This window comes from Rhinolophus sinicus, chromosome 14, assembly GCF_057876585.1.
Source record: "Rhinolophus sinicus isolate RSI-liver-muscle chromosome 14, RSI-T2T, whole genome shotgun sequence".
Classification (NCBI taxonomy): domain Eukaryota; kingdom Metazoa; phylum Chordata; class Mammalia; order Chiroptera; family Rhinolophidae; genus Rhinolophus; species Rhinolophus sinicus.
This window is the reverse complement of record NC_142514.1, coordinates 76920458-76935399: the sequence shown is the minus strand read 5'-3', so window position 1 is coordinate 76935399 and position 14942 is coordinate 76920458. Positions and strand designations below refer to the sequence as shown.

Here is a 14942-nt window from a genome sequence, read left to right as displayed (position 1 = left end):
AGGAGATTCCTCTCCCAAAGTGGTTTTAAATTTACATCTAATGAAAATTTCTATATGCAACTTTTAACTTTTGCAGGAGAGGGTAATAGTCACGCATGCCTTTATTCATTGGGAGAAAAAATTTTGATTTAGATATTCGTGTAGTTTCCTGGTAATGTCATGATCCAAGAAATCGGCCTTTCTCTTGCTCAATGGACTTCTCTGAAATAACACTCCTCCTTGATCTGTTAATTACATCATTGTCTGACCTACCTTTAGGTGGTGTTCCTTCCTGCTTCAGAGTTCTGTGTTATGCCAGGCAGGAGGTAGAAAATTACTCAGGAGGGCTGAAAATTGTGAGAGTTAAGGGAACCATTGATTAAAAAAGGGGTGGGCAGGGCACATGGTGGTGTAAAGGAGGGAGCTACCATGATGAATGTAAAATTACACTGTCAAAAATATTGTTGAGCTGTTATTCTCATATTCAGCCCTACCTTTGATAAATTTTTATTGTTAGGAAAGCTGGGAATGGATTTCCTCATCTTGGGCCTTATCCTGTAGGGGTAATGAGAACGTGGAAAGAAGACAAGAAAAAAGAAATGTGATTTTTAGAAAAAGGGTCAGCATTTTGCCAGTGTTAAAACTTGACATCCCAGATCCTCTGTACTCGTAGGGTTTAGAGTTACCTTATGACAATGTCATGTGCTTTGTTGGCCATAGTCCCATATCTCTTTCCATATACTTTGCCTATATATTTTGTAGGGAAAAAAATTAAAATTGGATCTTATTATTCTCCCCATAAAAAAATTGTAACTGTATGAGGGGACAGATATGTTAACCAACCTTATTATGGTAATCATTTCACAAAATATGTATATTAAATCATTAGGTTGCACACTTTAAATTTACCCAATGTTATGTATCAATTATATGTCAATACAGCTGGAAAAAAATTAGATCTTATTAAAATAGTTGTAACAGAATTTATTCATTTCTAATAACAAAGAGTCTGTTTAGAAAATAGTTCTTGCTAATACTTATCCTAATGGAGTGTCTGCCCTTTTCATCCACAAAACAAGTTAATAGAGATTTAGTTGCATATCAGTTCCATTTTTAGAAGATAATGGTCTTCAAATTACTTAGTTAAAATCTTATTAAAATCTTGGAAACTGATGAAATAAAGATGTTAAAACTAAGGAATTATACAGACTGAAGTATGTTTTCATTTGACTTCCTCTGAATAAGCTTTGAAAAAGCGGGAAGAGAACAAAATTTCCCTTTTATCACGAGACACAGTGATAAACAGTGTTTTACAACAATGCTACTACCTCACAAAGCCTGCGTAAGTGAAGATTTGCTTCCATCATATCTTCGAATTAAGTATTTCTTGGGTTTGTTTATTTTAGAGAATAGTTTCTAATCATTTTACTATTTTCAAATAATGACGAAGTGTCCTATGTCTGATGCCATGTATCTACTCATTGGCCTTGAGCATTGTTCTTTTAAAATGTAATTAAATAGATATAAAATATACTTGAGTAATTGCATTTCTCAGATTACTAGTGAGGCTGCCTATGTCCCCATTTGTTCTTTCTTAGGACACATATGAAAACTGTTTTTCTGATGTTATTGGGTGTGCACTGGTTCATCTAGTCCCTCAGTGACCAGAGTGGGTCACAGATAAAAGCGGGGAATAGAACCACAACAGTGACCAGTATGGAGGTTTGCTGTAAGTCCTGGCTTCACTTGACACCAATACTACCCATGACCCTTGCTGCTCTACCAGCCAGCTGGTCTACCTTCCGGTCCAGACTGTATTTAGGAGAGAACTTCAGTAAATGGCTAATGGCTGATGATGGTCAACACTTTACTAGACTCTGCACTGGAGTCACTAATAGCTTTTGTTAAGAACATGAGTGAGCAGCTAAATAAATCACTGTATTGGGCTGAGGTGCCAAGGTCACCACAAGGCAAGTTTTCAGATTGTGTTGAGTGGAAGCTGGTTGCCTGGCTTGCCATTCTTATTTGGTATTGGGAGAGCTTTCTTAACAAGGCAGGGACTTTTGAATGCTATTTCTTTCTGCTCTGCTAGAATATTGGCTTCCTGAGACTATCTCTCCAGTATACAAGGCAACAACTTAGCCCTACCTTTCCACCACCTACCTTTTGTGAAAGCCCTTACCTTTGTTAGCTCCCTCTCAGTCGTACATTCAAATCTTTTATTCCAGTTACCTCACAGGGATGACTCAGTGTCTTGCATGGGCATGTAAACATTTTGAGAATATTCATGTGTCTCCTCTTCTGTTTTGTCCCTGTGCCTTGAGTAACTCTTAGACTTTTATGGCATAACTTGGAGCTAAGACCTCAGCACAGGTCAACTGGATTTTTACGTACATTAATATTCTGTTTTACCAGTAATATTCAACTGATTCCTTTCGGTAGCTTTTTATTTGTCTTAGTCTCTGTAATCCTGTTTTATCAGTTTGTCTAAATTTTAATGTTTTTTTGCAGAAGGGTGTAAAAATTCCTAAATAACTAGATAAGTGTTCTAGTAAAACATTATCCTTTCCAATCACATTATTTTTTTGTGTAGTGGAATAAATACTCTGAATTTAGGTAGTGAAAGAAGCATAAGTACATTCGTTAAAAATACTTTGAATGTTGGCTCTCCCAACCTCTATATTTTTGGAGTAGATTGCTTTTTCAGGCCGCCAGCAGACTATGAAAATTCCTTATACATCCTGTGCTTCCAGCACTGCTTCTGAAGTATTCCTTTCTTTGGCAATTCTAATGAAAACACGTGAGAGAAAAAGTGACTTTCCTGTTCTTTCCTATCAGATAGTACATGCTTCTCATATAATGAACACTTTAGAGCACAAAAGATACTCAGAGAGTAGATAGAACTGCTGATTCCCCTTTCCTAGTAATTTAGTGCAAAATCAGATGCTTTAGAGTGGCTTTTCTTCTTTGCATACCCCAGTCGGTCTATCCTATTTTGTGGTTCTGTAGTTTGACTGAAGTCTGCCCTCACTATCGTCCCCAACCCTGCCACCACTTTGGAAAGTTTAAACCTGAAGGCAGCTGTCGGGTTTCTTTCTTTCCAACTTGCCCCTTGCCTTCTCTGCCAAAATTTTTTTGTTATTGGGTTCTTGAAACCCAGTAAGAGTGTCAATCACATTTGTAATAATTGTAAAAATAATTATAATTGTTATTGTTTAAAATCAAGCAGTAGGGTGGAACATTCAAGTGACTTTCTTATTTAAGATAAACCGCGAAGTATGAGGCAAAACAAGTTGAACAAGAATGAGTTACAGGCTCTCTGTAAGGAAGATGTTTGAAACTTTGCAGGGAATTGTCAGTGTACCTGTGAGGATGTGGTCCCATGAAAGGTTCAGGAGGGCCTGTGAGTGTGTGGTTAGTCTTCCTGTGGGCACCCCCTCTGAATTTCATGCCATTTGCTAGTAGTTTGGCTGGGGGATGAGATTCTACTATTGGTAGTTTCATGTTGTGGAGACTGGTGAATCTTAAGACATAAATGAAGAAACACTAGGGCACTGTGGAGCCATTCACAGCCATCTCAAGTGTGGGAGAATTCATTAGAGAATGTCAGGATTCTCCTGATTAGTGCTCAAGGAGCTCGATTTCTAATGAATCAACTGTGAAAGGATTTTTTTGTTTAATATTCTTTTTTCATGAAGCGCCCACTATGTGTCATTCATTTCAAAAATATTCACTATTAATTTTATCCAGAGTGAAAAACCAAAGGGCTGGTTTTCAAACTGTGCACAGTGAAGACTTCACTTCTGTGATGGCCCTTGGGAGGCTGCTGAGGGAAAGGTCAACAGGACCTAGCCTGGGCCTCCCAGCATTGCTTCAACCAGCACTTATCTTCCTTATCTCTTTTATATGGGGCAGTTTACTTAAGATTTTGTTTTCATAAAATTCCATTGCTTTAAAAATGTTTGAAAGCCATCACTTTGGGGAATTGGTTTTATTGTACACAGAAAAACAAATCACTTTTTTTTTTGAAAAATCACTTTGGATTGTTCCCATCTCAAAGAGATGAAATATGTGACTTTTTTCCTCTATTCCACTGAGTCACAAGTACTGCCTAGATTGGAATGCTTGGAATTTTTTTTTTTTTTTTTTTTTTTTTGTAAAATAGATCTGTATTTCATAAAAAGTTTTTATGTCATAAAATATTTTTATATATAAAATATATTTTCAAAATTTATATATATATTTTAATCCACTTTACTGAAGTATGCTTGACAGACAAAAAGCTACACATATTTAATGTATACTACTTGGTAAGTTTGGAGATAAGTGTATACTTGTGGAACAACATAATGCCTATGGTTAAGTCTTGCATACTTAAAAATTTTGTTAAGAGGGTAGATCTTGTATTAAGTGTTCTTATGACGCAGACACAAAATAATGATAAATAAAGAGGACAGGAGGAAACTTTTGGATATGATGGATATATTTATATTTTTATAACTCATAAACTAATGAGTAAAGACTTATGTATACAGCAAGAGACAAGATTATGTTTTAGATGGCCTTGATTAACACAATTTCTAGTTCTGCCTTCAAAAGAAGGCTGTTTCTAAGATATATTAAAACCTTCTAAGAGGTGTCTAATTATGTCTTTGTTTTTCGAGTACATTAAAAATTTGGCATGTTTAATGTCTCTTTCTAAAAATTAATATAGGTTGAAACTGAGAAATAATTGACTTTCTTGAATAAAACCTAGATCTCTTGTTAGGCTGGAACAATAGGATTTATCTATTTTCAACAGCTTTTCTTAAATCAGCTAGGAAGCATAACTGACATCTGTGGTGTGGGATGGTTCTAGCCTGTGTCATTTCCCATCTTACCCTCTCAGGAAGCATTTACAGCGTACATTTCTTCTTGCTTGACTTGGAGTCTCTCTTTTTTTGAGGGAGAAGGGGAGGTAATTTAGGATATATTGTGTGAGCAGTGCTGGGAACATAGAGACGAGAAGACAGCATTTGGGAGAGATTGGTGAGCCTCTGTGCCATGAACTGGGGAGTCTTGGAAAAACAAATGGGTGATAGTTGTCTAAGCAGAAACTGGAAAGAGGAGAGAGGTAAAATCATTCATTTTCACCCCTAATTGACTCTAAAGAGAGACTTTTTTAAACTTCAAATTTTGAATTTGATATGTGGGTTGATTTGAATTTAATTTGCTCTTGGATGATAACTCATTAATAGTTAATCTAATAAGAACACTGTGTCTTGAACCTTACTAGGTCTTTCCCAAGAAGTATATGGGAAGCCAATCACTGTTTAGCTTCCTATTTAATTTATTTTTAATCAAGTCTTCTATTATTACTCGGGGAGTAGGTGAAAAACCTTGAACACTTCAGGTTACTAGAGTTAATAAATGTCGATGTTTGCTGGTATAACATTAAGAAAGTCAATGCAGTTAGATCTCAGATTTCTTTTCTTTCCAGCTGATCTAATTTGTTTTTACCTCTATTGTTTTAGTACTTTATGCCTATGTATCGAGATTTAAGCCACTGTGGGGCTGTGTAGCAAATGCTGAACATGTAAATTTTTTTTGTCCAAATATTGGGAGGAAGAAAGTCTGATTCTTGTATGGGGAGAGTGTATTTACAATTATTTTATTCATTTATTTTTAAAAAATTTATTGGGGTGACAATTGTTAGTGAAATTACATAGATTTCAGGTACAATTATTTCTATGGCAGAATTTATTAGAGTTGGCCACAGTCTTTTAAAATAGTAAGAACTTTGGGATCTTGCTTTTATTTAATCAGAACATAAAATTTCTTGATATGATATAAACTGTGAATATGCAGGAAGATTATTTTCGCAATTATTTTACCACTTTGAAAGATACTCTGAATAAAAGCAATCTAGTGGAAGAACGTCAGTCATGTGTCTTTCTTTTTTTCTCTCTCTTCCTCCCCCTTCCGACTTCTCTCTCTCCTTGCTTCATCTCTCTACATAATATTCATTTGTGAAGCAGCTCTGGTGTAATGGACCAGGCACTGGGCTTGGCCTCGGAAAATGGAGGTTTCAATTTTACTCTGTCATATACAAACTCTGAGAACTCTGGAAGATTACTTAACTTTTCAGAACCTCAGTTCATCTATAAAATGAAGGAAATAATCATCATGGTTGCACAAGATTAAATGAAACAATGTATGTGAAGGAACGCAACGTTAACACCCTATTGAAAATTTCTTTTATTGGGGTAAAATATACATGAGAGCTACCATGTCAAACATTTTAAGTGTATCGTTCAGTGACATTAAGTACATTCACAATGTTGTGCAACCATCGCACTATACACTTTTAGAACTTTTTCATCATCCCCAACAGAAACTCTATGCTCACTAAATAATAATTCTCCATTTCCCTCTCTCCCAGCTCTTGGTAACCACGTTTCTACTTTCTGTTTTTATGAACTTGACTGCTCTAGGTACCGCCTATAAACAGAATCATACAATATTTGCCTTTTTGTCTCCAGCTTATTTCACTTAGCCCAATGTCCCCTAGGTTCATCCATGTTGCAGCATACATCAGAATTCCAGTCCTTTTTAAAGCTGAGTAATATTCCATTTTACATTTATATCACATTTTGTTTATCCATTCATCCGTCGATGGACATTTGGATTGTTTTCACCTTTTAGCTGTTGAGAATAATGCTGCTGTTAACATCGGTGTGCAAATATCTGTTTGAATCCATTTTCAGTTCTTTTGGGAGTACACCTAGAAGTGAAATTGCTGGATCATATGGTAATTCTTTGCTTAAATTTTTGAGTGACAACCTGCTTTTAAGTATTTTTTTGGCTCTATTGAATTGATTACAGTGGTGTGACTCCTAAATTGAATGTTTGTTCATAGTGGTCATTTAATTCTCATAGTTTACATGCTAGGAGGACAGTGAGGTCACTGTAAATTTCAGGACTCCAGGAACAGCTTGCCAAGGTTGCAAGTTCTCTAGCCCATGTTTCTCGGAAAGCATATTCACTGCACACTTAGAGATCATTGAGGGTGAGGATTTGCTCTGTTGGTGCCCAAATGTTAAACAATAACTGTTACCAATGGATGTAATATTTTCTGCTTTCGACCTTTCTGTAGGGATTGAGGAGAGTGAAGAAGGCTGAAGACAGGCTGATGGGCTCAGTTGGCAGGCTACATTGTCTCACCATGACTGCTGAAAATCCGACACTTGGAGACCTGCCTCTTGCTCCTCTCGTCACTTGCAAACTCTGCCTGTGTGAACAGTCTTTGGACAAGATGACCACGCTCCAGGAATGCCAGTGCATTTTTTGCACAGCTGTAAGTTTGCCTTGATGCTTTCATCATGAGAAAATACAAAAGGAAGGATTGTACAAGTACAGAGTACATTTTAGTGGCTTACTGAGAAGCCAGAGTTTGCTACAATATGATCCTGCATTGGAGAGCAATTCCACATTTGGATCTGTTTCCAAACAGTATCGTGAATGCTACATCTTGTATTGACTGGTTTTTAGGAAAAGTGTAATGTGTATGTGAGATTTCATTAGTGGTTGAATAAGCAGAGTTTTCTGTTCTTAAAGTTCCGGCTAAGGAACAAAATAGAGACTTTTTAATGTGCCTTAGTTAACTATCCTCCGTAAGAAGCTCATTGGGTATTTTGGATGATGGAGAAATCAGGTAGTAATTTACTGACTTTTCTTTCATATACTTGCTCATCTTCTACAAGGCACGTGTTGTACAACTGTTTTTCACTTTGTTGTAGCCAGCCCCCGCCCCTGTTTTTTTTCCCCACAATACGCTGAAGGCTGCTTATTCCTTCATAATGGAGCAACTCTGTAGGTCTCCAGGCATGGGCTTGTCTTTTTCAGTCCGACACTTGATATCAATACCTGTGACTTGTATTGCATGACTCCTTGAAGGTTGGTTAGTTAAGGTGAAAAGATAGGAAACAGACTGATGAGTTCAGAGTGCCAACTAGAAGTATGAGCCCAGGTGGTCTTAATTCAAATTTTCGTTTATTCAAACATTTTTTTGAGCTTCTACTATGTGCCAGGCACTCTGCTGAATGTTGGGAATGTAAAGATGAATAAGATACTTCCCACAGGGAAGATGGACACATTGAAGGAATTGACAAGAGTCTGGTAAAGTCAGGGACGGCTAAACATAAAATACCATGGGGGCGTCTCACCCACTTGGGGCTGGGGGTGTGGGCTTCCTGGTGGCAGTGATCTCTGAGCGGAGGCTTTAAACAAAAGGCTGCAAAGTGATGCCCATGGACCACATCTAACCTCAACGCATTTTTGTTTGGATCCCCAACTGGGAGATTTAAAACAACAAATTTTATGAAATTTTCATGAAACAGTGAAAAAGTGGTAAGATACAGCTACTCTGGGCCTGTATTTATAGGCCCAGAAATAGATGATCCTTCCTCTGTTTACGGTACCTGCCTCTCTCTGGTATGTATTTGAATCAACTACACTTTAAAACTAAGGAAGAGGTTAGACAGGAAGAGTGGTGGGCATCTCAGCATGGAGGAGGGGAGGGCCTGATGCCTACATTACAATATTTACCATTTATCTTTGCTTTGTATGGGCAGATTGTTAATATTTATTATATAATGAGTAAAGAAGTCAACAGACAAATGTGGGTTTAATGCCCTGACTTGTGTAGGAAATTGAATAGTTTAGTTACAGTGATCAGTGGTCAAATCAAGGGACATACAGAAAAAGGAGTCATTTAGGAAGTAGAATCATTTATAAAGAGGCATGCTTACTAAGGTTGACTATGCATTCTTTTTTTGAAGACAAATTAGGTGAAATAAAGCTTATTTCATATTTCTTTGTTAACTTAACATGGCACATTTTGAAGCTAGTTTATACCAGTTTTCTTAAAAAAAAATTTTTGATTGAGGATTAGGGTAGGGAGAATCCTGAGCGTGTTTTCTAGAGGAAAGGGACTAAAATCCTTTTTTCATATTTTGAACTCTAGGATCCAAAGATGGCAATAGTATTGTTTATCCATCCCTTTGACAAAAATCTAGTGATCAACATCTGTGTCCCAGGAACTATTCTAGGCACCAGGATTTATCAGTTAAAGAAACAAAACCCAGCAGAGATCCTTGCTCTTATCAAAGCAAGTTACACAGTAAACAATAAATATAATTAATAGGTAAGTTACAGTATTGCGTGACAAGGGCTTAGAAAAAAAGTTGAGCAGGAGGTTAAGAGTGCAGGGTGAGGGCATGTTATAGTTCAAGTAGGGTGGTCAGGAGAAGGCCTCCCTAAGTGATGTTTGTGCTGGTTCTTTGTCATCTTGTCCTCATGTGTTGCTTTATAGAAAGTGAGGAAATGGTCTTGTCATCGAGGGCAGCTTCGGTTTCCTTTGGTCTTGCTTTGTTTCTGAATGCTGTGCTTCAAAAATGATTATTTCTCTTTTTCACGTATGTTTCGGATCCTTGCTAATCCTTGAAACAAATGAGTCAGAAGCAACATTTGGTGAAAGGTAGGATGGAAATTTTTGTCCAAGGGTTACTGATGTTTAAAAAGCAGGATAGGGAATTCAGTTTTTGCTATGAGATTTAATAGTGTGGAATTCAAGTTTGTGGGTCATAGTTGGGTAACGAGTACACAAGTGAAGGCTGTGCAAAGGGGAAGGCTGTGCAAAGGCTGTATTTCGTAGTCACCTGGGAGCTGACACTGACACATTGTTTCAATAGATCTTAGTTCCCAGTTAAGAACAGCACAACTACTTCTCATTTCTCCTTTAGCCATTTCGGCGTAGGAGTTAGTACAATTAGATTATTCTGTCATCTAGGTTCATACTTCCTTATTGTTGGGGAGTGCTCAAAAGTAGAAAGTCAAATGGCTTGGTTTTTTGGTATCCTTCCAACTTTGGAACTTTTTGTACCTAGAAACATTAACCTGCCCTGGCTTCCTGATACCCTATCCCCTGTGATCTGCCAGAATAGTAAGCTGTAAGCGTCTGGTTGCATTACTGTCCAAAAATTTGCAACTGATGGAAGACTCACCTGAAATACTCAACTTTTTATTGTTGGACCTTTTCTTCCTTCTTTTTAGAAAAGCTACTTAAAAATGTGTCTAATCCCCGCCAGATATTAATTTGCACTCAAATCGAAGATATTAAGTGTGTGTTTTGTGTTTTCAAGGCTGAAAAAAATTTGTGACTTGATTATGCCATATACTACTAATTTCCAATTTTACGTATGATTGGATGTCATCTCTCAGTTATTGGTTGGGAAGGACTTCTTGTGGATACCGTATATTTAAATGGTTTTGCTGAGATAGTCCCTCTCTCCCCCCTCATTAGGGGAATACCCAAATGTAATGGTCTCCCTGTTAGATATGGTGCTATATTGGTATATTGTCATAGATTTAATCAAGCTTTTTATATATTTTATCCTTGTCCCATTTTTCCCTAAGATGTATCCCTGACCATTTGTGGTGAGGTTGAATTCTTCTTGTTTCCGAGATCAGTGTGCTCTGGGATTGCAGAATGCACAGACGTGGAGTGTATGCCTTGACTATTGGATGTTAGCCAGTTCATTCTTTATTTTTAGGGAGACATGGTTTTTAAATAGGTGTCCCTCTTCCAACCCAAGTGTGTTCCATGGACTTCCAGCTCTGTGAAACAGAGATGCTCCTTGAGTAAAGTGTTCCACAGTCAAATTAAGTTGGAAACTGGTATGTTCTCTGTTCTTCTCTTGGAGGGACTTAATATAGGTATGTTTGCATTTTAGAGGCCCTGTGAAATCTTGTGGTTAAGAGGAAAGCAAGAGTACCCTGTTTAACTTCTAATGAAGCATTTCCATTTGACCATACCACCTTTTATCGTGGCATACCTGTTAACTTCCCCACAACCAGTGCTCTGAAGAAGGCTGCTTTAAATTATTCCGTGTAGGTAATTCTTGCTATACATAACATCCAGAAAAAGAAATGTGATAGATGTTGCTATATTGACATAATCCATCAATATTGGATTTCTTGGTAAAAGAAATTTAACATGTTCTATTTGTGAAGATGGATTCTGTCAGACTATTTGCTCAGCTTTAATATACCGAAGAAAGTGTAGTATAAAGCAAGGGAAGCTGAATCTACAAGACAGAAATGGGCACAGCTCATAGTGGCATGACTGAAGTCATGGATCATAGGTGTATTATGGAGCCAGAGAGGTTATTTGGGGTTATGGAGAGAGGTATTGCAAAATTACTTGTTCTTGCAATTGAAGGTTGTATTTCTGAGGGATGTTAGTCTACTAACGAATGATATGCAAAAAGTCTCTCTCTCTCTCTCTCTCTCTCTCCCCCCCCCCCCCCATCACCCTCTCTTGCTTGTGGATTTAAATAACCCAAGTATGAAAAATACAGATTTTCTTCTTCTGGCTTCTGCAACACACATTTCCAGATAATACCACACAATTATAATTCAAGCGAAGGAAGAAAAATTCACAAAAGTCAGTTATCAAAGGAGGGCAAATTTGTGGGTTTACTCCCTTGTGAGCAATATTTGCCTCTGATTTATTTTGGAAGCCATTTCTGTCAGCCATGAATTAAAGAATAATGAAAACACAGTTGTTGCTTGTTTTTATAACCTAGATAATTTCACCTGAAAAGAGTTGGTATGTTGGGCATGGCCTATTTACCTTTCAGATTAAAGACAGGATGTGCTGAGCAAAAAGAAAATAAAGTCCAGCCATATTCTTGCCTTCTCTCCATTACATTTTATTGGCTCTAAGTAGTTAGAACTCCTTTTACTATTCATTTCTCTGAGCCAAATGGATTTTCCAATGTTTAAAAAAGTGAGAGGAAATATAAAACTTTTTAGACCAAGCCCTTCTTTTCCTTGGGGCCTGTTGGGTGACCTTTAAGAAAAGCCCGCATATGGTCTGGGAGATATTTCAGTTTGAGAAGATTTGCAGTGTGTGTGTGTGTGTGTGTGTGTGTGTGTGTGTATGTGTATGTGTCCATGTGCACACTTGTGCACCCACATGGTTGGTAACTTTCAAATGAAGCAAAGAATCTTCAATGGTTCTTTTCCTGGATTCTAATTGATATCTGTATTAGGATAAGGGGCAATGCCAGTTTTCTACTCCTACCTCCATTCTTCTCTTCCAGTGCGGCATGATGATTAAGAATGCAGCTACAGAGGCAGGAAGACCCAGGCTCAAGTTCAGGTTCAGCCATTTAATGGTGTGTGACGTCAGGCAAAATCTTTGGCCTCTTTGAACCTTAGTTTCGTTACCTGTAGGATGGAGGGAGGTAAGGGATGATAATACCTGTCTCAGAGTGTTGTAGGAGGCATCAAATAAGAGTTCCAGCAAAGCAAATAGCACAGTGCCAAACCCCGAGCTGTTACTTCTTTCCTTCCTAAGTTCTATTAGTATACTGAGCTGTTCTGTTTTTTCAGAAATGTTTTAGAGAAAGAAAACCCTATTAAAAACTTGCCTGGCTTCCTCATTAACCTTTTATAAAAAGGTAATTATATAGGTGATTTCAACTTTACTACTATTCTGCAACACCCACAGACTAGAAGTTAGGGTGGAGAGAAATTTCTCTGTTGAGTTTATCCAAAGAGTGGCTAATGGCTGGGTGTTTCATCTGAAAATCTCGAAGTAGGATTTACAGGAAAAAAAACCCAATACAACTTTGAAAGTGAATAGATGAGCACATTTCTGATGGACGTAAAAGATTCAGATGCAGGAGTATCTCAAGCTACCATTTATTTAAGAGCGGTTCTTACCCCCAGTAAGAATATAATAATATAATTACTATTGGCTTGATATATTTAGTCTAGTGTAATTTAAAGTATGGGTTTTTTTTTGTTAATTAATTAATTAATTAATTATTTTATTTATTTTGATATCGCTCTGGAACTACAAGAGATAATGAGGCATTTTACTCCAGCAATGTCACAGAACAATTTTTGGTCCCCTCTTCTGGTCATGTGACCTGCCAAACTTTCCTGACGCTTTTAATTCTTCAGTTCTCTTGATTCCATATCTTCTAGTTCTATTAAATGGGCAGCAGTAAATTCTGCTAGTTCAAAACCCTCTCTTATTCCGTTGGTTTCTGGTACCAAAATATACTGGCTTACAAGGTTAGTTTTATGCTCTCCTTTAACTTGACCTTGGGTGATCAACAGTGAGTCAGTGAATTTATCTTTCTCTTTGTTTATTTGTAACTGACTTCGGTATACTCACTGCTTACATTTGTTAAGAGTTTTAAAGATAATGCTATGATGACTTTTATATTTATAAGTCAAGTCACTGGTTTAAAATACAAATTTTGACACTATATTTTTCCACTGATGATTGAGCGGTTACAGGTCAAATAGCTTCTGAGAAATAGGAGCAAATTATAACAGCATGAGGAATGGATTAGAAATGACTCAGGGAGGAGCTGGCTTCCTGGACCTATGATCTCATCCATGCCTAGTGCTCACCACTTACTTATTCAAAGAAAGTAGTAAAATGTGGCAAGAGAGGAAAAGAGCAGCAAAAGAAAACCATACTCTTAAGGCCAAATGACTTTGTCATAGCATCATAGTTCTAGAATTGGAAGGGACCGTAGCTCTTCTAGTACCCCCACCCTCCAAATGAAAGAAGTCCTTTTCCTGGATGCCAGTATGGTTTGGCGTTTAAGAGAATGGGTCTCAAATCTGGTTGCCTGGGCAACAAATATTTTCTATGCCATGCACAGTTCTGATGGTTAAGATAGAGTGGTGAACACTCAGATCAAGGCCTGGTTTTCAGATAGCTCACATTTTAGTGCAAGGCGCACGTACTAGCAAGTAAATTCAGAAGTCAGATGATGATATGTGTTCTGAGGGAAAACAGAGGGGGAGGGGGACAGGGAAGGCTATAGGAGAAGGGGTTCCCACTTTATGTTAGACGGTCAGGGAAGTGTCACTGACAAGATATTGTTGAAGCAGAGACCTGAAGGACATGGGGAACGAGCTGGATAGATATCTGGGAGGAGACAGTTTTAGATAGAGGGGAGCAGTGTGGTGCTCCTAAGCTGTGAGTGTGCTTGGTGTGTTCAGATATAGCAAGGAGGCCAGTGTGTGTGTGTGTGTGTGTGTGTGTGTGTGCGCGTGCGCGCGTGTGCGCGTAGGGGGAGCAGTAGGAGATGAAGTTAGGTAGTGGTGTTAGGTAGGACCTTGCATTGCAGGCTATGAAGATTTTGGCCTTAGTTTAATGTAAGAACAGAAGCCTTTGGAAAGTTTTGACCCACAGAATGACACGATCTAATAATGTTATAAGTGGATCACTGTATTAGGGTGCTCCAGAGAAACAGATCCAATACGAAATATATTTCCAATATGAGATGTGTATGAATTGGCTCATGCAGTTGAGGTGAAGTCTGACGATTTGCGGTCTGCACGATGGAGACTCAGGAGAACCAATGGCATAGTTCCAGTCTGAGTCCGAAGGCCTGAGAATGAGGAAAACCACTAGTATCAGTTCAAGTCTGAAGGCAGGAGTACACCAGTGTCCTACCTCATGCAGTCAAGTCAAAGAGTGAATTCTCTAGTCCTCTGCCTTTTTGTTCTATTCATATCCTCCACTGATGGGATGAGGCCCACTCGTATGGGGGGGACAGTCTGCTTTACTCAGTTTACTGATTCAAATGCTAATCTCATCTGGAAACACCCTCACAGATACAACTAGAAATAATGTGAAACCAAATAGCTGGGTAGCCTGTGGCCTGGTCAAGCTGACATCTAAAATTAGCCATACAATCACCCTGGTTGCTGCGAATGAACTGCAGGGACAAGGGTGAAAACAAGGAGACTAGTTAGAGCATAAATATAATAATTCTGACCAGAGATGAGAGTGGATTGGCCCAGTAGGTGGTAGCTGTTAATGTCTTTGGGTAGTCTAAGTCTTCATTTTCTCTTCTGTAATGTAGGGATAATAATAAATCATCTCA

General features: G+C 38.0%; 1 protein-coding gene across 5 annotated transcripts in view; it reads left to right on the top strand.

Moving 5' to 3' along the window:
* RNF144B (ring finger protein 144B) overlaps window positions 1–14942 on the top strand; it is a 168719-nt gene that overhangs the window by 96564 nt on the left and 57213 nt on the right. For all 5 annotated transcript variants that reach the window (XM_074335176.2, XM_019734276.3, XM_074335175.2 and 2 more), the window contains one exon: window positions 7115–7315. In XM_074335176.2, the coding sequence (XP_074191277.1) occupies window positions 7151–7315 (165 nt within the window). In that variant the 5' untranslated portion in view covers window positions 7115–7150. The remainder of the gene's footprint in view (window positions 1–7114; window positions 7316–14942) is intronic.